At 36.7% G+C, this 21,350-nt stretch overlaps 1 protein-coding gene across 1 annotated transcript in view; it reads left to right on the top strand.

Moving 5' to 3' along the window:
- Positions 1–1,174: 1,174 nt before the first annotated feature.
- Positions 1,175–21,350, top strand: part of TINAG (tubulointerstitial nephritis antigen) — a 35,016-nt gene continuing 14,840 nt past the window's right edge. The window contains exons 1-8 of the mRNA XM_053973650.1: positions 1,175–1,618; positions 2,737–2,800; positions 3,977–4,066; positions 5,458–5,572; positions 11,093–11,216; positions 12,923–13,073; positions 18,532–18,712; positions 19,136–19,181. Coding sequence (XP_053829625.1) covers positions 1,252–1,618; positions 2,737–2,800; positions 3,977–4,066; positions 5,458–5,572; positions 11,093–11,216; positions 12,923–13,073; positions 18,532–18,712; positions 19,136–19,181 — 1,138 coding nt within the window. The 5' untranslated portion in view covers positions 1,175–1,251. The remainder of the gene's footprint in view (positions 1,619–2,736; positions 2,801–3,976; positions 4,067–5,457; positions 5,573–11,092; positions 11,217–12,922; positions 13,074–18,531; positions 18,713–19,135; positions 19,182–21,350) is intronic.

The raw sequence follows: 21,350 nt of genomic DNA, 5'->3' as shown, positions 1-21,350 counted from the left end.
GAGCACTGTGACATGGAGAGGGTTACACTGGCAGATTTTCTCCGGGCGGTGCCATGTGTGACATGGAAACACAAGAGGTGGCAATTCTGTTTCCTGGGGGTCTATGGTGCAAGAGAGGCTCCTCTCTCCCTTGATGGACTGAGTATTGATTATCTGAAGGGTGATGACTTGATTGAGGGTCCAAGTTGTGTCTCACTGTGGTTTGTTGGAGTTTGGGTGGGGGGAGGAGGAATGTTTTGGAAGGTTTTCATTCTGGATTTAGTGTGTGTCTTTTATCATAGTAATAGCTTAATAAAGTTCTTTCTCCTTTATTTCTGAGCTTGGGACTGCTGTGCTCTGTTCCTGATTGCCTCTCACAGCATTTATTTGGGGAAGGTGCATTTTCATGCGGGCGCTGGCATTGCGCCAGTGTCAAACCATGACACCTTGATAGATGCTTTTTTTCAGTTTTTTTTTTTTTTTTGGCGAATATATAAATACAGCCATTTACTTTTTACATAGGAATGAGCACTTGGTATTTATTGTTGGTATTTATTATGTTAATTAGAATGACTGCCAAGTACATTTTGACTACAGAAATGCAAACCTTAAAAGAATACCTTTGAGTAATGGTTTATACTGAATATCACCTGATTTTTTTTCTGAATTTGTCCATAGTAAAACAAGTGAAAAAAGTGAAGCATATAAGTCTAAGAAAGATCACTGGAAATAAAATTGAAATGGGGGATGCAGGATAAGTTTACTGCAGTGATGTCACCCTGCTTATCAGATAGGAAAATTTAGATGAGATACAATCTAAATGTTAAAGGTTTTCTAATCATGTGAAGAACATGCTGTTTATAGGTACACAAAAAGAAAGAGAGCTTCCTTTGACATGAGGTAACATTCCTCACATTGTTTTGATTTTAGAAGTCTGAAGTACAGAACTAAAATACTGGATCATGTATATTTTGTATATGCTGAAGCTTTGCTATAAACTTTCTCACTTGTAAGAGATCACACCAAAGTTTCATAATGATGAATACATAGTCTGTTTCCATTACCTCTGTATCTTGGATAAATAAATCACTTTACAACATATCTGATTAATAATTAACACATGCAGAGCCTTCCTGGAAAACTGTAGTCTGCAGCTTTCTGTTCAGATTTCTTTCTGATTGCTAACTGAAGGTACTACATCTAGAGTAAATGAACATTTGCTGAGAAAGTGAAGGACAAAAAGCCTCAAAAAAAGCTTCTAGAGGCACAAGAATGAAGCTCAAAATTCAGATACTGCTCTTATATTGCATTGCCAGTGAAGTTTCAATGGCAAAACGTCTTAAATCTAGAAATTTCCCCGAAGGACTTTACTCTGTACAAGACAGCAGTTCTGCTAAGTGGAACAGGATTAAAAGGAGTCTGTATCAGGGGAGTTCCTGCAGGATACGAGGCTGTTGCACAGGAAGAGATGATGACTGCAGCTTTACCATTGTCTCCAGAGCAGCTATATGTTACTGTGATCAGTACTGCACCTCAGGCTCTCCTGGGCCTGTAGACTGCTGTACTGACTACTGGGATGTCTGCAACCACCCCGCGGAGCCCACCAGGTCAGAGGAGCCTTGGCCGCCTCCAGCAGGGGGTAAGTAGAGAGAAAATGCTCAGTTGGCTTTAGTGCATCACAGTGAAAATATACATAGAAGTAGAATCCTGAAAATGTGCCTAAAAACATAGTGGACAAAGACTGAGGATGAAACTGGGGTGAGAATTATACTTGCTGTTATTTCTTTGTCTCTAGGACATTAGGACAATCAACATTGATTTGATTATATTTCTCTTGGACAGAACCCCTGTTTTATTTAAAACTTCTTAAATAACCTCATTGGGCCAAAATTAGTGTAAACTCAAAAATTTCAGTAGGGTTTCACAGATTAATATGAGATGAACAGCAAGCTCTAAATATTTGTGTCTATTAGTACAAACAAATCATCAACAAAACTGAAGGTTGTCCTGAATGATAGTGGCCTGAGGTGTTCTGCAATGCTTTTGATTTAGCATAGGTTTCATGTGGGACACTTTTTCTGGCGACAGCTCAGGTGCAGGACTAAATGAAGGGATGTGCTTAGAACAAGGAGTAGGTGAAGGGATGTGCTTAGAACAAGGATTTGTGGCGTATTTTAGTTTCTTACTAGTTAGTACTAAAGATTGAAAAAAAAAATAAAATTCAACCATCTGGCCCTTCCTTGGCCAAATCTCTGCTGGTGAAGAAAATTTCGTATTGCGATTTTAAGACTATGTAGCTTCTTACTACCAGTACACCAAATCTGGCCAAAGATGTAGAGAATGTACCAACATTTCAAAAGCCTAAAATTAACAAAAGACTACTATGACTTTTTAAAATTAACTGTCTCTTTGCAATAACCTTGCTGCTTGCAGTTCAGCACACAGAACACAAGCTCTTCAGGAGCCTGTGCTCTTAGGTGTAAAATAGTAATTCTTCAGTGGGTGTTTTGAATCTGATGCTGAATTTATTTACTATGAATGATAATATATTTTCTAAAAAAATAAAATACATTAAACTGCCTTCTGTACTTGGAAGAAACTGGAACTGTATTGCTGACTTTCAACTAAATAATTGAACTGTATTGCTGACTTTCAAGCATACTGCATAAAACCAATTAATACAATAGTAGCAAGAGTTTTCAGTAATTCACTTGAAGAATTATTTTATTTTCACACATCTATATGTTATGTTGGCAGGTTGTTATAAAGATGGCCGATATTACGGAGATGGAACAATAATTAAAGACAACTGCAATTCCTGGTAATGTTTCAGAGAACAGCAAATTGAATTTTATCTAGCATATGTCATGAAACAGGAATTAAGGTAGAGAGCATCTTTAAATTCATATTAAACATGTAATCAAATCAAAATGGCTGCAAAAGTAGTGCTAAGTATTAAGGCTTTGTGGAGGTAGATTACAGTCAACTTAGAAGAACAGCAAGAGGGAAACTGGAATTTCTAATCAAGATATGAATATTAGACTATTCAAATCTCTTCCTCACTGGCCTAATTCTGTTCCTGCTCAGTCAAACCTGAATTGAAATGGTTTCAGTCTAGACCTGGGCATTGTCCTGAATGCAGATCTAACAAACATAACACATATCATTAAACTTAATAGACTCCTTCCCTCTTGTTATTTTTTTTTTTTCCTAATGAGTTATGAGAACTTATATTAACCTATTAACCTGTAAGGAAAGGATATAGTTATAGTTATAGTTAGTTATAGTTATAGTTATAGTTATAGTTATAGTTATAGTTATAGTTATAGTTATAGTTACAGTTACAGTTATAGTTATAGTTATAGTTATAGTTATAGTTATAGTTATAGTTATAGTTATAGTTTAGTTATAGTTATTTATGTAGAAAAGTGGTGAATTGTTTGAGCACCCCTTTCTCTGCCTTGTGACAGAAGCAGACAGTGCAGACAGGGGAGCTTTGCTGTCAGCCCTGGCAGTCGGCTGCCTGAGCTTTGCCTCTCCAAAAACCAACCCTACCCTGGAGTGACTGGAATCCCAGGGCTCCAGCCCCACCCAAATAGGGCTGGAGCTCCCACTGTGCTGACTTTAGCCCACGGTCCTTGGAGCACAATGTCTGGGGCCACAAAACCCTTTCTGAGTTTCCAGAGTAAAACTTCCTCAAAATATCACATTTTTTCAGCATCATCATCATCAACATTGCATTCTTTGGTTTGGTCTCACAAAAATGGAAGCAAAATGTTTCAGATATGACCTTTCTCACAAACTGTAAACCTTCCCACCTTGTTCCAACTCATTAGACGGTGAAGTAGGAAGAAATGATGCTATGTTTTCATAAACACTCTGTGACAATTATATTGTTCACACTTTTTTCGCCTCCCTCTGCCTTCTGCTGTTAAAGTGCATATTTTTCCTTTGACAATTCTTTTATTTTTGTTCAATTATATTCTTGTCCTTTCAGCAAATGTTTCAACAGTCTCTGGAAATGTTCAACAAACATATGCCTTGTTCGCCAAGACTTAATTCAGCACATCAATTCTGGAGATTTTGGGTGAGAACCCTTTTATTTTAAAGTTTTGTTATGCATCACAGTATTGCTCATTCTGTGTATGTGCAAATAACAAGGTATGCAGTCTTCCCCACCCCTTCTTTCTCCAAATACATTACAGCAATTTGACAGTAAGTATGCATTTGTGAAACTTTCCAAATCACTGGCAGATTATAAAGCTTTAAATGGAAAGATACTGAACATCTCATGCTGGTAAGAGAACATCTGCTGTAAACATCTATCTAAAATATTCTCCAAATTTAGAACAATTTCTTTTCTCTCAAAACAAGATTTGCATCATCTTCCCCCATTCTTCACTGTGTTTATTACTTGGGATAGATATTTAAAGTAATTTTTTTTCTGCTCCCTTGAGAGCACTGTTCCATGTAACAGGAGTCTAGGTAGCACTGGAAGTGGAGAAGATATGTGCAATGGGCATCAAGTTATCAGAACTTGGGGGGCTTGGTGTTTTTCTTGCTAGCAATCTCATTCCCCTGGCCAGTGCACAGAGACTGGGGACCCTGGTACTGGATCTGTGCCTTGGGAGCCTGCTGGCTGGTTACAGACAGGGATGCAGGGGCAGCCTCCCTAGGATCTGGAGTGCCAAATTCACCAATGAAGCCTTCCCAGATTTCAAGCTGTCATCAGTGCTGAAACATTTTGTACTTCATGGGAGACATTTAAAACAACTGAATTAGGATAAACAACCAAGATAGGCCCCTGGAGCCTGGCCCTATCTATTGTCAGTGGTGACCAATGAGATTTGTCACAGGGTGATGGGTGAGATATGACTCAACTTCTCCATGTGCATGCACTTTTCACTGACCACATTGCAAAGTCAGTCCACCTGAGAGTAGCAAGGGAATACTTAGAGAACCATGGGGAGCCCTTCTCTCACAGTGGTTATGGTATAAAACTCAGGCAGAAGGTGTCAGCTGGGCTTTTTGCTGGGTTCAACAGTATCTCTCTGCTGGTGCACCAGAGCTTGAAGGTGCGCCGCAACTCACAACACAAGACTGCTAGTTCTTTGTGGGAATCTGGGCTGGAGCATGATTTGAGCATAACTTCAAGAGAACAGCAATGTTTTGACTGAGTGTCTTGTTTGCCAGTACTACTCTGAAGTATTGCACGCTCAAGTCCTGCAGGCTGAAGTGATGCTGGCCCCAAATCACCACTATTCATATTCTGCTGTGTTGCTCCATCTGCACTTATCTGCAGTGGAAAAGCCAATAATAAATATTTTCTCATGCATATTGAATGCAAGTTTTTGAAATGCAATTTCAAAAATTTATTTCTTGAAGCTTTTGCTAGTTGTACTCTTAAATAAGCAATGTGTTAATATGAGTGTTATCTCTAACCTGGGTCTTGCTTTTTGGCTTTCATCTGGGAGGAAGATGGAAAGCTGACAACTACAGTCAGTTCTGGGGAATGACAGTGGAAGAAGGTTTCAAAAAGCGCCTGGGCACCTTCCCTCCATCTCATTCTTTGCTGAATATGAGAGAAGCTCCTGTAAGTGTCATGTACACTTGTTAATTTTTTAAAATAACTTTGTCACATGCAAAAATAAATGTGGACAATTATAAGAGTATGGTTCAGGGTTTTTTCACTAAATGTTTCCATGTTGAATATGATGTTCCTGGAACATTCTATAAGTCATAGAATGTCTGGCCCTATTGGCAGAAATCAAATAAGAAGGAACAAAAGAAAATCCTAATCACTGTGAAGCTCTGCAGCAATATTAACTTATCATTGTAGTTCACTTCCTTAAGAGAGCTCCATATTAATTCAATTTAGCTTCATTTGCTAATCATTGCACACACAGCTGTAACTACAGAAAAAATACATCTGGGCATAGTTCATTCAGGCGAACAGCTGAGACTAAACAGCAATCTTTGACAGAAGCTGTGAAAGCTCTTTTTGGCTTTTGAACAAATGGACAGCAAAATTATGGGAATCATTGCAAAATGAAATGGTTCTCTACCACCAGCTTTCTAAACCCCTTGGCCATGGCAATTCTCAAGCTAAATTAAAATTCCTATCATTTATTTATGCTGAAATTAGCTCTGCCTCAAAGCAAATATACTTTAAGTTATGTATGTTGGTTAAGCAATTTAAGAAAAAATAGAAGTTATCGAATCCAGAGTGATTTTTCCAATGCTTTGGATCAGTTACTTTTTTTCTTTCTTAGAGGACACAATTTATGGAATTCGCAGACCAAAAATCTCCTACCTAACTAGCTCACCAGAGTGAAATTAGAAGTGAAAGTATAAATAGATAGATCCAATGTTTGCAAAGGTGTTAAATATAACAGGTGTTTATCTTTGCATTCAATATAGCTCAGGCAAGTGATGCCATTTCATTATCTATTAGAAGTCAATTTTGATGCTTGTTTATGTCTTGTGGTGTTTCTACAATCAAAATAAAACTTTCCAAACAATATTAAAGGCAGTAATATAAAGAGCAGTTCTTTAATAAAGCCTTCAGGTGCACGAAATACCTTTGTATGCCCAATATGGGATTTCCACAAATTTTGCAAGTTTAATTAATTAATTAATATAATTTATTTAATTAATTAATTAATTAATATATCTAGCAAGTACATCCTATAGGAGATCAGTTGCCCTGGTAACCACCTTTGGGCCTGGCCCTTGGAGTCTCTCCAAGGGGTTCTCAGCTATATATTTTGTTATGTCTCCTGTGTGCTGGTGCAAAACATAGTGTTCTTGTTAGGAATGCTTTTCTTAAAATAAGACTATTTATTTAAACAGAATTTCAAGAAGGTGGCATAAATATGTGAGAAAGGGTAATCTACTATTCTGAAGTGTGAGAAAACATGAGAAATTATACAGCTGTATATTAAAAATCTACAAAGCTGCATATATAGATATACTTTGGGCATCAGTGGCAGAAAGATTTCCACATGATAGAAGGCCCTGTGTACTGAGTACAGAGCTGCCACTTGAGTGGGTTTTGGGGAAAGAGGGCATGGCCTCTGCAATAATTTGAGCAGTCCTAACCCTTGTGCTTGATTCAGACCATTCTTGGTTACACACAATATCAGCTCCCTGCACCAGAATGGTGAGGCATTGGGCTCGAGCCCAGATTGGCCAAATCAATCAAAATTACACTCTGAAGGTTTGCCAGAGCAAGAAGTGGACAGTAATTAAGCTTTGGAGTTTTGCCTCATAGGATTTTCTGGACTACTTTTTGCAGACAAAGAAGTATTATTTCACTTGAAGATGGCAGGTCAAAATAAGACAATGGCATAAAAGAATTTAATATTTAATATGTGTCTGCCTTAAGTTAACAGTGAACTGCATTGAGGCTCAAAAGAGTTGGATTGATTTGTTGTTTTTGGCATTTTCCTTGAGGGATACAGTGTGAAGCTTATATAGCACAGGCAAAAAAAGGATGTCACGTACCCAGCCTAGAGATTGACATTTCTATTGCTAGGTATCTAGCTAGGTGAGACAAACCCCACCCAGGAAAACAGGAAAGGGAAGGTTTCAAGAAGTTCTTTATGATACTTCCTTTCCTCCATTCAGTTTGTAGTAGCTGTTTACTCAGTAGTCCTGCATTATATCCAGCTTATTGAATCATTGTTATTAAGCTTCCTGCAGTTACTTTCACTGCTACACTTCTTACAGCCTTTGTTCCACAGATACATTTCTCAGTCATATTTTCTCTGTCTGCTGTTTTATGAAGTCTGTGAGCCACAACCCAACTCCCTTTGGCACTGACAGATACCCAAGGAGATTCAATGCATTTTTCTCCAGAAATTCAACTTGGCACATTCATGCACTTAGTCATCACGAGACTTCCTTACATGTTGATGGAATCACATACCTTTCACAGGATTCTAGGAAATCCTTCTACTTAAAAAAGCTAAAAATATGAAATAGTACTCTCCGTATGACTTTCTCAGGTTCTGGAAAATTCTTAGGGAAGTCACAAACTTCCTGAAGTTCTCATAGAACTTCTAAAAGTTCTGCTTTTAATAAAAGACTTTACCTACTCAACAAGATGATACTTTTGTCTGGAAGGGAAGTTTGTCATGATGGTACATTAGAACACCCAAAAGGCAATGATATGGAGCAAGAACCAAATCTGAACTGAGGACCCTCTGTTGCACAGTATGGCTAGACCTGAGTATAGACCAAAGCTAAATGCACCACTAAAACTGTTTGACTCCTGACAAAGCTGAAGCTCCTCCATCTGAGAAGGCATTTTCACTGCAGGAGACAGTGCAATCATTCTTGAAGTTCCATGTAGCAAAAAATAGTTGCAGCACCTTTAAAAGCATTGTGATGTGCTTTTGGTGGTACTCTGTCAGCACCAGTCCTGGCAAGAGGTACATTGCAATGGTAAGGTCTGTACCCCCAGCAAAAAGGTACACACCTGAGTGCCATCTTACAAGAAGATGAAATACATAATTCAGTAATAAGGCACCATTTTTTCTCTAAATATCAATAAACTCATAAAAACAATTGGAAAGTGGACAAAGTACACCCTCTGTTCCACTGGTATATGGCTTTTCACAGTAAAAACCCTCAGCAGTTGTATTTCTCTTGCAAATTGAAGGTCATTCGTGCCCATTTGGTCTTCACAAAGCAATTGATGTCCAGGATCTTTCTGCTACATTAAAAAAAAAATTGCTTTCCCTCAGGGAAGCTATTTCCACATTTGCAAATTCAGTTATCTTTGGCCTTTTCTCTCTTATTGGTCATCTTTTCTGAAGAAGTCATTGTTGAAATTTGAGTGCTCTTTTATGTCCTCTTACCTTCCTGCTTTGGCCAGACTGCTAACTTCACTGCAGAGAGTACATATAAAGGTTTAAAAATAGTTCACCATTCATTTTGCTGATTGCCTTGTGCTGTCTGATGCTGGTCCATGGAGCATACATTGAGGAACAGTTGTCTAGACTTGGTATTTGACACAGACTAGCAGTACTTCTCAATATCAGGGTAGAAACTTTTTCAGACAAAAAAAACCCCAATGTTTCTGGCTACAGATCAGTCCTGTATTTCTAAATGGCAAGGCTGAGGGTTAATGAGGAATTTGCTCCAGGATTTACAATATGAAGCTAATAAATACATTGACAGTGGGTTAGGAATACATAAAGTAAGACATTGTCAAGACTGTAGATCTTTGTAGAATTTTGCTTTTCTCATTGGCCTCATTTGTAATGAAGCATCATAATGAGCATTGTAAGCAGCCATTACCCACGTAATTGTGCTAAACATTTGCCAGATTTTGCTTTTTACTGGTTGGTAGTGAACAGTCTCATCATATAAAAGAAAATCTATTTGTCTGGGATTTCTCCTGTATGTTTCATCTTCAAAGTAAATCTTGAGCTAGTGCTTACTCACTAATAACGAACATAATGATAATTTGTCAAGTTATTATTTAAATTAGTTGCTGCTTCCTGAGTATCACTTGATGTTGCAAGTCCCATGTATATAAAACTCTGAAAAAACAGTCTTTGACACTGATTAATCAAAACACTGAGATTAATATTTTAGCAAGTTTTAAAAAAATTTTGGCCTTGTATGGGTGGAGGTGAGACTTTCAAAATCATTGAAGTGACCTAACAGCTTGCAGTATTCTTTCATGGATTCAGGACTCGCAGTCTGCATCTAACCTGCCTAACCTAGAACCACTGGGTCTGGGAATACACACAGACTGTACCAATTTGCCTGTTGGAGTTGTGCCCCAGCCTAATGTCAGATAAAGACCTGAGATACAAGCTTCTTTTTCCTCACCCACTTTTTCTCAGCTGGGGATTCTCTGTGGCAAATCCAAGAGTACAAGCTGGATGGAGGTGCCGCTGTTTCACAGTGTACACAACAAAGTGATCTTGATACAGGCAAAGGGCTAAAATTTGGTTCTCCAAAGAGTCCTAAAATAGTTTGAAAGAACTGGCCTCAAACGTTTAAATTATCTTAGCAAAAGGTATGATTTATGCTTATAAATCACGTAAACAATTTAGAAAAATGTTTTAGCAAGGGTACCCAGAATTTAAACAGGATGGAAGCCGTCGTGCTTCACAATTTCAGCTTGCTTATGAGAAAGAAGCATCAGTGAGTATTTTGCTTGGGAACAGATTATCTTATTTTGTATATTGTATTTCCATCTGGAACTGAGGTTATCAACAATTTTTTGAAACAGACTGATTGCATGGCCTAATATTGCAATTTTCTGTGGCCATTCCTATTTCCTTGCACAGCATAATCCATCATTCCATTAAGTTCAACAGTAAAAAAAAACCAAATGGGTCAATGGGTCAATGATTTTGATATGTTGAACAAAGAGCAGATTATTAGCAGTTGTACCAGACGGCTCTTGTATATGCAAATATTTGTTCAAAGCTTGGAGGACTTTGGAGGGGGACATAAATTAAGGCTGAGAGATGAAGGTGCCAGAAATAGCTGGCCAAATTGCTTTAGGGAGCAGATATGAATTTTCATGAATTCACTATCAGATTGAAAAGCAGAAGAAAAATCACTGATTTTTATTCTAGAAAGGGAATCATTGCTTCAGACTGAATAACGTCTATGTAAAAGAAAAATCAATGATACACTGTACTGATTCCTCTCCCACAGTGACTAAAATTTCTTACCTACAGCCACATGTCAAGGAGAACAGGGTAACAGATATTTAACTTCACTGCTATTTGTAGCAGAGGGCTTTTCTTTCCAAAAATGCCAGCTGGGTCACACTTAGCAAATTTCATAGTGAATTATTGTTTGAGATAAAAATCAGAGAAGAACTGATCAGGTTATTCACGTTGGCAGTCTCGAAGCTCAGCTTTTCAGCTCAGCTAATGGAGTGCCAGAGCCCTCCTGCTCTCAGGGGTCTGCAGCACACAGCCATGGGGAAACCACCACAGAGTTGCTCAGGAAGTCATAGGGGCCAATGCTTTAGGTTTCCTTAGTCTAAAACTTAAGAATTTTACAAACAAAATTACACTAAAATTTACAATAAAAATAGGAAATTTAGCATAAACAGATCTTCTACATTTTGTTTTAGGGAAAGTCACTTCCAGAAGAAAAGTTTCCTGCAATCTTTTCAGCCACTTATGAGTGGCCTGAGTGGATTCACGATCCTTTGGATCAGCGAAACTGTGGAGCATCCTGGGCTTTTTCAACCGCAAGTAATATTTCTTTTTACTCCCTTTGAAAGTATCAGTGATGTTAGGTGTGTAATGAAAATTGTGGTAGTTAGTTACAAAATAATATCAACTTGCTTTTCACCTTTTATTACCAAATGGGAACATTTAAAATTGCTGCAATTTTTCCTCTATATTGTCCCAAAATCTTTAAATGTCAATCTAAGCTGCAGCACTTTGCTTTTCATAAAATTGTGTAACATAAGCATGCGATCAATCTTTCTGACTTATTTGGCCAGTGGGTCCTCACAGGTGCAGTTTTCTGCAACTGCTTCTTTAAATCACAGCAGTAAGAGAAGGAAAGGAGCTTTTAGGTCAGCTAATCCCAGCTCCCTGAAAAAAACAGACTGAATGTGCTCTTTTTCTGATATATCTTATCCACTGCAATTTTAAAAAGAGAAAACCAGGAGAGCTTTTAACAGCTCTTTTAACAGATTACTACAGAGATGGACAGAGATCACTGAGGGAAAGACTTTGCAGATATTGTGTCTAATTTTTCATTTCCATAAACAAATATTTTTATTTTAATTCACATAATTATTTTCAAAGCTATGTAGTGTGAAATGCCTTCACATGTTGTTTAGGTGCATCTAACATTTTCAGTCTGAGTTTTCAAGATCAGTTGTTGCTCAATGAACAGACAAGCACTGCTGAATAATTTTTTCCTATCATGAATAATTTCTGTAAGTATTCCAGAATTTTACAATAAAAGGCTTTTATACCTATGAAAATCAATTCTTTATCATAGGACAACTCCCAAAAGCACAAAATATAGTTGTCACCTGATATCAGCAAACTTTCTTTTCTGAAGTCTTCCTCAGAGTTCACCAAAGTTAGTATTGATTTTGACTGGGATTTAGATTTCAAGAGATTTAAAAAAAAATTTTATTTTACAAATCAAATATGCGGGGCTAAAATTAATACAAATAAAATTTAATCATAGGTAATGACTTACAATGAAACTTAATGATTGCTGCATTATCATTTGATAAAGAAAGTAAAAGCACCTTAATTTCACCCATAACTTAGTTAACCTAGTCTGCCTTTAAATCAGTTCACAAATATGTAAGTACTAAGAATCATCATTATCTGATTGAATTCAGATAAGGTATCTATGTCTGAGGAATAATTTTGTGTAACAAGGGAATGAGGTGTAAAGAGTCCTACATTTGCACTTCAATATGAACATCTCCAAATATTTTTTGTAATAAAACCAATATATATTTTCAGTCTTGAATTTTCTTCTTCATAGGACTGCTCTTTTTTTTTTCTTTCCCCTCACATAAATGAAAGAAAGGTTGAAAAGAAAGTAAAGAGATTTGGGGATTCAGCTGCAGAAAGCTGGGAAGCATTTGTTTCTTCTGCTGAAGACAACCAGATGTGAATATGCATTTACAAACACGATACAGACAATTATGCAAATGTCTCATCTGATATTTAGATATTTGTCACTTTATAATAGCCAGTAAATCTAGGAATTTGTCATATAACAGCAAAGTTGCTCATGATGCTTTGCAGTTTCACAATCCTCTCTCACAAAAGTCTGGACAGATTATATCAATACTGTTTAGCGAAGATATCTGCACACACAGAAAATATTGAGGTTGTATTTCTGTCCCTCTTTCACAAAAACAAATGCAAATTGTGAGTAATTACTTGATTTTGATAACAGAAAAATTATTTTCAAACAGGTGTTGCAGCAGATAGAATAGCAATTCATTCAAAGGGTCAGGTCACAGACAACCTTTCTGCTCAGAACTTGATCTCTTGTGATACCAGGAATCAACATGGATGTAATGGTGGAAGTATTGATGGTGCCTGGAGATATCTGAAAACACATGGGTAAATATTATATCTGTCTGTTTAGATTATTTTAAATTGAAACCATTGTTTAATTTGCAATAAGACAATACCGTAAATGTACTTAAAACGTCTGTGTTTTTTGGGATACAGGCTTTTCATTTGAAACAACCTTGAGTAAGCAGCTAGTTACATGAGACAACATTGTGAATATTCAAAAGAATCAAATATCTTTTCTCTATAAAGCAACTTGTACTCATCTCATTCCAAGGCTCCAGAGTGCAACACTCTATTAAAGACTGTACCTAGATCCTTCTTCCTTCAGATCACACTAAGCAGAGTTAAGAGCTATCAAATTCCCTATGAAAACCTAGAACCTTTAAAATGGGATATAATCATTCATGGAATGATGAAATTGTTTTGGTTGGAACTTTGGAGGTGACCTGATCCAACATTCTGCTCAAAGCATGACTTTAAAATTAGATCAGGCTATTTAGGCCATTTCCCTGGACACATTTTGAGTATCTTCAAGGATGGAGTTTCCACAACCTTTCTTGCAGCAGGTCAGTTTTTTTGACTTATGATCAAACACCTTTTTCTTATATCAGCATATTCCTTGGTAGAACCTGTGACTGGTACCTTCCTTCCAGCTTTTCACTGTGCATCTCCAAGACTTTTGTTCTGTCTTCTCTATACCTCTTCTTATGTAGCTGAAGACAAGAATGATATACTCTGTTGGCTTTCTCTTCTCTAAACTGAAAAAGTCCAGCTGCCTCAGCTCCAGTCCCCTAAGTGCCTTCCAATGGATTTACTCAGTTTGTCAGTGTCTTTCCCAGGAAACACATAAGTGAAAATATAGCTCCATCTGCTGAGTTGTAATTTGAGGGGGAGATTAATTTTTCACAATGTCTTGGTTATGTTCTTGGTAACACAGCCCAGTATTGACCGTCCACATTTCCCAAGAGGGTTCACTGCTCACCTACATTCAACTTTCTGTTTCTAAGGACCTCATGTCCTTCTCTGTTAAATGACTTTCTACACAGGCAGTGCCCTGACAGTACCTGGGCACTTCTGGCTCAGAGGCAGGATTTGCCATCTGTTTTTATTGAAATTCAGGATATTTCTGTCAGGCTCATTTCTTCAGCCTATTAACACTGCTCTGAACAGCAGCCATGCATACTAATCACTCCCTAAAAGTTTTACATTCTTCACAAACTTGCTAAAGGTGACTTACATCTGTCTGTCCAGATTGTTAATAGAGAAACAGAAGTGTTGCTTTTGTGTTGTCTCCTGGGGAATGCCATTAATAAACAGACACCAGTCACTTTGGTCTGTTGACCTTTCAACATGCCAGTCCACAATTGACCTTGTAAGCGATTTACCTAATCTAATAAACTAGAGGGACACCACAGAAACCTATGCTGAAAATGTCACTAAAGACAAGCTAAATGATAGGTACTGCTTTCCTTATTCTCTATGGAGCCAGTCATTTCATCGTGGTCGGACTGTCTCACCATATCATCATTACCTGTCATGGGAAGTCCACACATCCTGCTTCCAGTCCTCTCCTTGAAGTTTGTATGCCTGGAAATGGTTTCCAGGAAAAGTTCAATAACTGCATTTTAGATACCATATAATTAAATTGTGCTGTTTCTCACATTACCAGAATTTTTTTATCCTTTCTCTTCCATACCAAAATCGTATTTCCTGTCTTGCTTTCACGCAATCTCATCCCTTACTCTGATATACCTGAAATTGACTGATGGAGTGATCTCAGGTGTTCTCTCTGTCAACTTTTCATTTTATTTATAACACAAACAAACAAACTAACCATGTCAAGAGCAAAAGAATGTCAGACATGATAGTGTCATAGTTGACATGGCATTCTGGGGATCCAGGAGATCTGTCACACCATACAAGTGATAATTCTGCTTTCCGCAAGCGTGTCAAAGTATTTCTGATGTGACAAGGACATTGTATTGTTATGGGGGGAGTTTACTTCAAGTAAACTCCTCTATCTTTTTCTCTCAGGGTTTCAACAGTAAACCAGCTTTCATTTAGGTTTTAAGAAGGAGATTCTTCAGCTGAGTGATTAGCAAAGGCCCCTCAGCACCTCAGGAGCTAAGGGAAAAAGCTTCATTATCGAAGAAACAAAAGTTATAACTTGACATTTTAATTGTAAGCACTTTTTAACTGCAATACTTTTCTGTAACTAGAAGAACATTCTCATTTTACTCAGTAGCTCATGTTTTTGGAGAGTAATTGCAACTCTCTCTCTCTAGACTGTTTTCTTGCCAGTTAAAAACAGGACCACAAGAATTGTTGGTGTAGATACGAGAAGTGAGAATAATTTTTATGAGCATTATCTCTACAACAGTTGGACCATGTTATTTTTAGAGGAAAAGCTGTAAAGAATGCAGCAATAGGACAATCTCCTGGTTTTCTATTCCCTCTGTTACCCCTGTACAGGCACAACTACCATGAACCCCATTATAATAAAATTCTTCCTATGCCAGAACGTAGTATTATTTTGATCTTAGCATTGTGATTAGTGACATGGCCTGTTATGCAGAAGCAATTTAAGTATAAAAGACTTAGCTTATTTTTAAAAGAAAAGCAAGGCAGGCTAAAGCTCTACAAGGCACTTCATTATCAACCTAGCTATACCTTCCCAGGAGCTTGTTCTAGTGTGAATGCAATAACATTATGTTTGACCTGACTGAGTAGCAGTGTGACAGTGGTGTGCTGAGCAGGATTTCTGACTGATGTGAGCCTGAAAACATAGAGCCACAGCACCTCAGTTCACACAGCACACCTGTGAACTGTCTTTTCACCTCCACACTCCCAAGTACTTGCTTATTGCTCAGCCTCATATTATTCACCAGCCTCTTGGAACTGATCATCTCAGTGAAAAATCTGAAGGGCAGTTGTGAAAACCATAATGAATTTTTGGAAACTATCTAAATCTCCAACAAATCTCAGCAATCCAGAATTAGTTTCTTAGTCATTTATTATGCTTTTTGTTGCCACAGAGCTAGCTCCAACACGTACAACATCATTGTGCTATGAGAGACCTGTGCTTGCTACCCATTTTTATCCCTGATCATTGATTTGTCATCAAAGTACTACACATAAAAGTATTCCTACTTACCTATTTTTATAAACATTTCTACATTCTGCTTTTCTTTCCTCAAGTTCAAATTAGATTTCAAAACCCATTCCAACATTTCCAGACAAAATAAACACATTCAGTGAAATATCCAAATAGCTTTAGAACAGATACTAGAAAAACACATGGACAGCACTCTGGGTCTGAAAAGTGTCCATCTAGCCCAATGATAAGTCTCTGACAGTACCCAAGAGAAAATAATATCAAGAACAACAATTAAAAAAAATAAGAAAATTTTGATTCATTTGACTCATAATTTAATCAGTTATTTAATCAGTTTTGTAGCTAAACCCCATAATCCATAACCTTTTACCTGTGACAATGAAAAAAAAAATTGGAAATGTATGGCCTACAAGTTAGAAGTGTCTTTTGAATGAGCCCTGTCAAATAGTTCTTGCTTCCATACACTCTCAGGTGATTTATTTTTAGGAATCGTTATATTACAATCATTGTGTCATTATCTCCATACCCTGCAATAGGGAGAAAGCACATTGATTTTCTCTGGGGCCTTGTAAATTATCACAGCAGGCGTTCAATGCTGTTTAAAGTTTCTGCTGTTTTGATTTCTGGAGTGTGCTCAGCTCAGGTTTTTGACAGATGTTCAGAAAAATCAAGTGCTGGCCTAAACTATCCCCAGTGAAGACAGAAAAAGATTTCCATAAAGCTCAAGGAAGCTAGGCCAGTGCTGAGATTTGACTTTTCAGAATCACTAAACACCCAATTAACAATGAAATCTGCTGTAAGTGGAGCTGAAACACTGTTTAAATATCACTTTCTCTTTGTCTTCCTCCATTAATTAAAGAATAAATATGTATTTATTACTAATTATCATTAAAGTGCTTCAGTTACAAATCATAATTTGGGAGAAATAAGTGTTCTTGGAAGCATCTATTCTAACTAATAAGGAAAACAAAAAGGTTATATTCATCAAGAATGAGGAAGAAACACTTCATTTTCAGGTGGTATAGAAGTTAGACATGAATGTAAATAGTGCTTCCAATCACAATAGGGCTTAATCTGGTTTGTACCTGGGGCTCTTGGCAGCTGTAGGGTATGAGAAAGATGTTATTGTTATTAGCCAACTTGCAAATAACATAGTCTAATGTTTAGGATTATTTTCTTATCTCACAATTCAAATATATAAATGCAATGAATCCACAAAAATTTCATTAGATTGAACACACAAACATGACTTCAAATGAATTTTGTCAAGAATGTATGAACACACTACAGAGTTTTCCTGGTTGGCCCTGGATCCTGATTGTTTCTAACATTATTTTTGTATATATGTATCTATATTTGTGCATATAAACCTATTCACATCTATTTCTGTTTTTCTTCTATGACTCTTTTGGAAGGGTCTTCTCCTTGAAATGTTTTTAATGTTTACTGTTGTGCTGATGCTTCAGCACATACGACATTATGCTTCAGCACATATGAAATTGTGCTTCAGCAGAAAGCTGTTCAATTGTGTTAATCAAGGCTGCAGAAACTGTGGTTGGTGAAAAGATTCAAATGTGACTCTCATTTCAGAGATCTTACTGGGATTACCACACAGCTCCAGTGTGCTACTGTGTGTATGTGGTCTACTTTGAAATAAAAAGATATTCTCAGATTTTCTATCACCAAATGCTAATGGTAAAATTCTATGTCTTATTCAAAACAGCTGAAGCATATACAGGCTTATCTTGTAAAACTCCTGACAGCTAAGTATACACTGGAGTAGTTATACTCCATATTGTGTAGAAATATAGTTTTGAGTTCCTCTGGTTCAGAAAGTCCAGTATAATTGATGAGCTACTTAAATATAAATGCTTTTTATAGGACTGACTATTTTAAAGTATTCTGCTTCAGTAAAATATTTAATTATGCCCTGTAAAAGAAACCCTCTCGTAGGCCTGCATGGCATTAACTCAGAAATTTGTATATTGTTTCAGAAATGTCTATCAGTATTCCACGTATTCCATTTCACAAGCTATTTTTGATAAATGAAGCCCATTGACAACATTGGTAATTTATTGATCTTTTTCAGTGTGAACTTTCATGCATCATTAATAAGATGAATGTACCAGGTGACAATTACTAAACACATTTTTTACCCTATCTCTCTTTGGAGAAGGGTGGGGAGAGGACTACTGTAATGGAAACGTAATCATAAATATCATGTATACCAATTGATGGAAATGCCATCCAGCTGAAGATATGCCGTCCACATTTCTGAAGAATATTACATGGAAAACGACAGCTGCAAAATAATTAAAAGTTTGATGTAAAATGGCAAAAATTTTTGCGTGAGCTTCTTATCAACTCTTTTTTTAACTACCTGAACAGGGTTGTATCATATGCTTGTTATCCATCATTTTGGAACAAACACCTGGGGCCATCAGCTGAAAGTCAGTGTTATGTGTCAAGTGAATATGGAAAAAACCATACAAATGGGCCATGTCCCAATGCTTTTGAAAAATCCAATCGGTTATACCGGTGTGCCTCTCACTACAGGGTGTCCTCAAAAGTAAGTTCATGAAATTCATCTGTTGTCTCAACGATTTTACTCCTTTGAGGTTTGATTAAAATATGTTCACTTAACTTCAAGACTAGAGCTCTGGATTTTCCTTTATGTTGCCCTTGAATTTTTCTATGAGTTGAAATTCTTTATAGTTTCTCAGTTGTACCTAATTTCTTTAAAGTTGATACTTTGTAGTCCCATAGAAATAGAAAAGAAAGTATGGAGTCATAACACTGCAGTTGTTCTTCTTAAACATGTTTCTGAAGGTTTTTTTAATTTGGTAAACCAAATATTCTCCAGCAGAAATATGAGTACAAAGGTATATTTATACTATATATATGTGCACACATTAAATTAGTATGAGTTTTAATTTTACTTAATAAATGTAATCTTCCCTTGCTCTCTGTTGCTTCTCTCACCTCCTCTCAGGAAACTGATATAATGAAAGAAATCAAGGACAGAGGACCAGTGCAAGGTATGGTAAGTTTGAAGGATGATAACATTATTGAAATAGTTAGACTGTGCAATGACCTTGTATCAAAATATTAGAAAATGCAAATTATATGTGAAGAAACCAGTCATATGCACTGTAGCTCATTCAGGGACATTTGGTGAGTAAATACTGGCCCTGAAGGCAGCGTGACTGTATCAGAGCCTGTAAAGAGTAAAATGACCTTGTGCTGGATATGTTGAAAATTTGTGCAAAATCTGTGTGCAGGAAATATCTGTGCCTTTTTTCATGATAGTTCTTTGGTCGTTGGTGAAATAGCAATTTGTGGCCATGCAGGTGGAATTAAATGTTAGCCAAACTTGGTTCTGTAGGGCTGGGGTTGATTACCCCACAGCTAAGGCCAGCCCACCAGACCTGCTGTCATCTGAAGGTAATACTGAACTATGTGGGCCTTCCAGCAGATCATTCAGTACTGAAATACCCCCAAATTTCTTACTTCAGAGACCAAATGCTCTTGTTGATGCCTACCAGTTTTGAATTTTTCTGCTGAGCTCTGCAATGAAGACCTCTCAGAGGTCAGAAAAAAAGAGACTTCAGCATTGAGTAACTGCGAACATTATTTTTTTACCCTGGGTACTGTCCATTTGTGGCCATGTGTGGTGCTGGCACCAGCTGAAAATGCAGGTTCCTGCTCACAGCCCAGGCCAGTGTTACTAGAGAGATTGATGGATGTGGGGCTTGGGATGATGGAGAAAAGTCATAGTGCAGGATCTCCACCTCTCTTGGACAGCTGGCTGATGCAAAACCAAAGAATTTTACTTCAGGGGACTTCTGCACTTCTACTGCCTTTAATTATATAAGGAATTATCATAATCTTCAATTTATTATTCCAATGGTTTTGATTATTAGATAGAATTCGTTTTAGTGCATCATGTAGTTGAAATTACTTCTTAAAGCTCTTTATGTGGGCAGTTGCAATTAATCTGAAGCTCCGACTTAATAAGATCAACACCATCAGTCTTTTTTTTTTGTTCTGTCCAAGTTTGTTTGCTCAAGGAAAATATTATTTCCCACACTGCATTTGATCTAGATGCAAAGACAGTATTTTCTGCCAGCTTTAGAAAATGATAAAATTTAGGATCCTCAAGACAGATTTTCAAACCTCAAACATTTTTCTAGATTAATCTGCTAGCATTAAATTTTATACATTAAATAATCAATATTCAACCATTTGTTAGGATTCAGCCATTCAACAACTCATATAATTAAAAAAATAATGCTTTTGTGTATCAGGTTAAGGTAATGCTGTTTGTAGAAAAATCAAGATCTACATAATGACATATAACGGAGAGTATGCATCACTGGGTGAAGTCACTTGCTGTTTTTTCTTTTGACTATAATATGATTTTTAAATGAATCACAGTTATGACCGTGTAATTTGTCACTGATCCTCTCTTCCATCTTCCCATATTACAAATGCAGCGAGGGCAAAAGTCTAATTTTAAAACCATTTAATACTTTTTTTCTGCAAATGATCTTCAAATACTGAAGAAGGTTTCCATTATTTATTCACTTGTCATTCCTGAAGAACTTACAAATTGCTTAGGGACAGTCTTATCTAATATACTAAGCAATATTTAATAGCTGGGAAATATTCACAATTCTTTCAAGATATAATGATGAATGGATTTTGATTTTTGGACATATTCAAAGTTAAGAAAAAAATATGGTTTTTTTTTAACAACTGTGAAGCAGTAGGTTCAAAAATGTAATTGAAAATTTTATGTTATACACCTTTCAAGTTTGAATGACAATTTCTCTCTGACCTACATCATTGTCTCTACATGGTACAGAAACTGAGCAATTAGCATTTTTTGATTCAAAGATTAAATACTAATTTTTTTAAAGAAATCCATTTTCAAGTAAACATAGTGAAATTTCATCAATAATTTGAAAACATTCAGATGGACAATCCTAATATTGTCCATTCATCCCTTTTTTTTTTTTTTCATGGACTTTAGGAAATACTCTGATAACCATCATAATGCTGATGTAGGAAAATTATCCTCTCTGACACATTAGTCAGTCTCTATTAAAAGAAAGGTTCATGCATTGTTTGCGATACATCAGAGTTTTGACCCCACAAAACTTACAATTTCAGCTGTTATGATCTTGGGAAAAAAATTATATTTG

The sequence above is a fragment of the Vidua macroura genome, chromosome 3 (assembly GCF_024509145.1).
Source record: "Vidua macroura isolate BioBank_ID:100142 chromosome 3, ASM2450914v1, whole genome shotgun sequence".
Classification (NCBI taxonomy): domain Eukaryota; kingdom Metazoa; phylum Chordata; class Aves; order Passeriformes; family Viduidae; genus Vidua; species Vidua macroura.
Note: the sequence above shows the minus strand (reverse complement) of the source record. Positions and strands in the feature narration are given on the sequence as shown.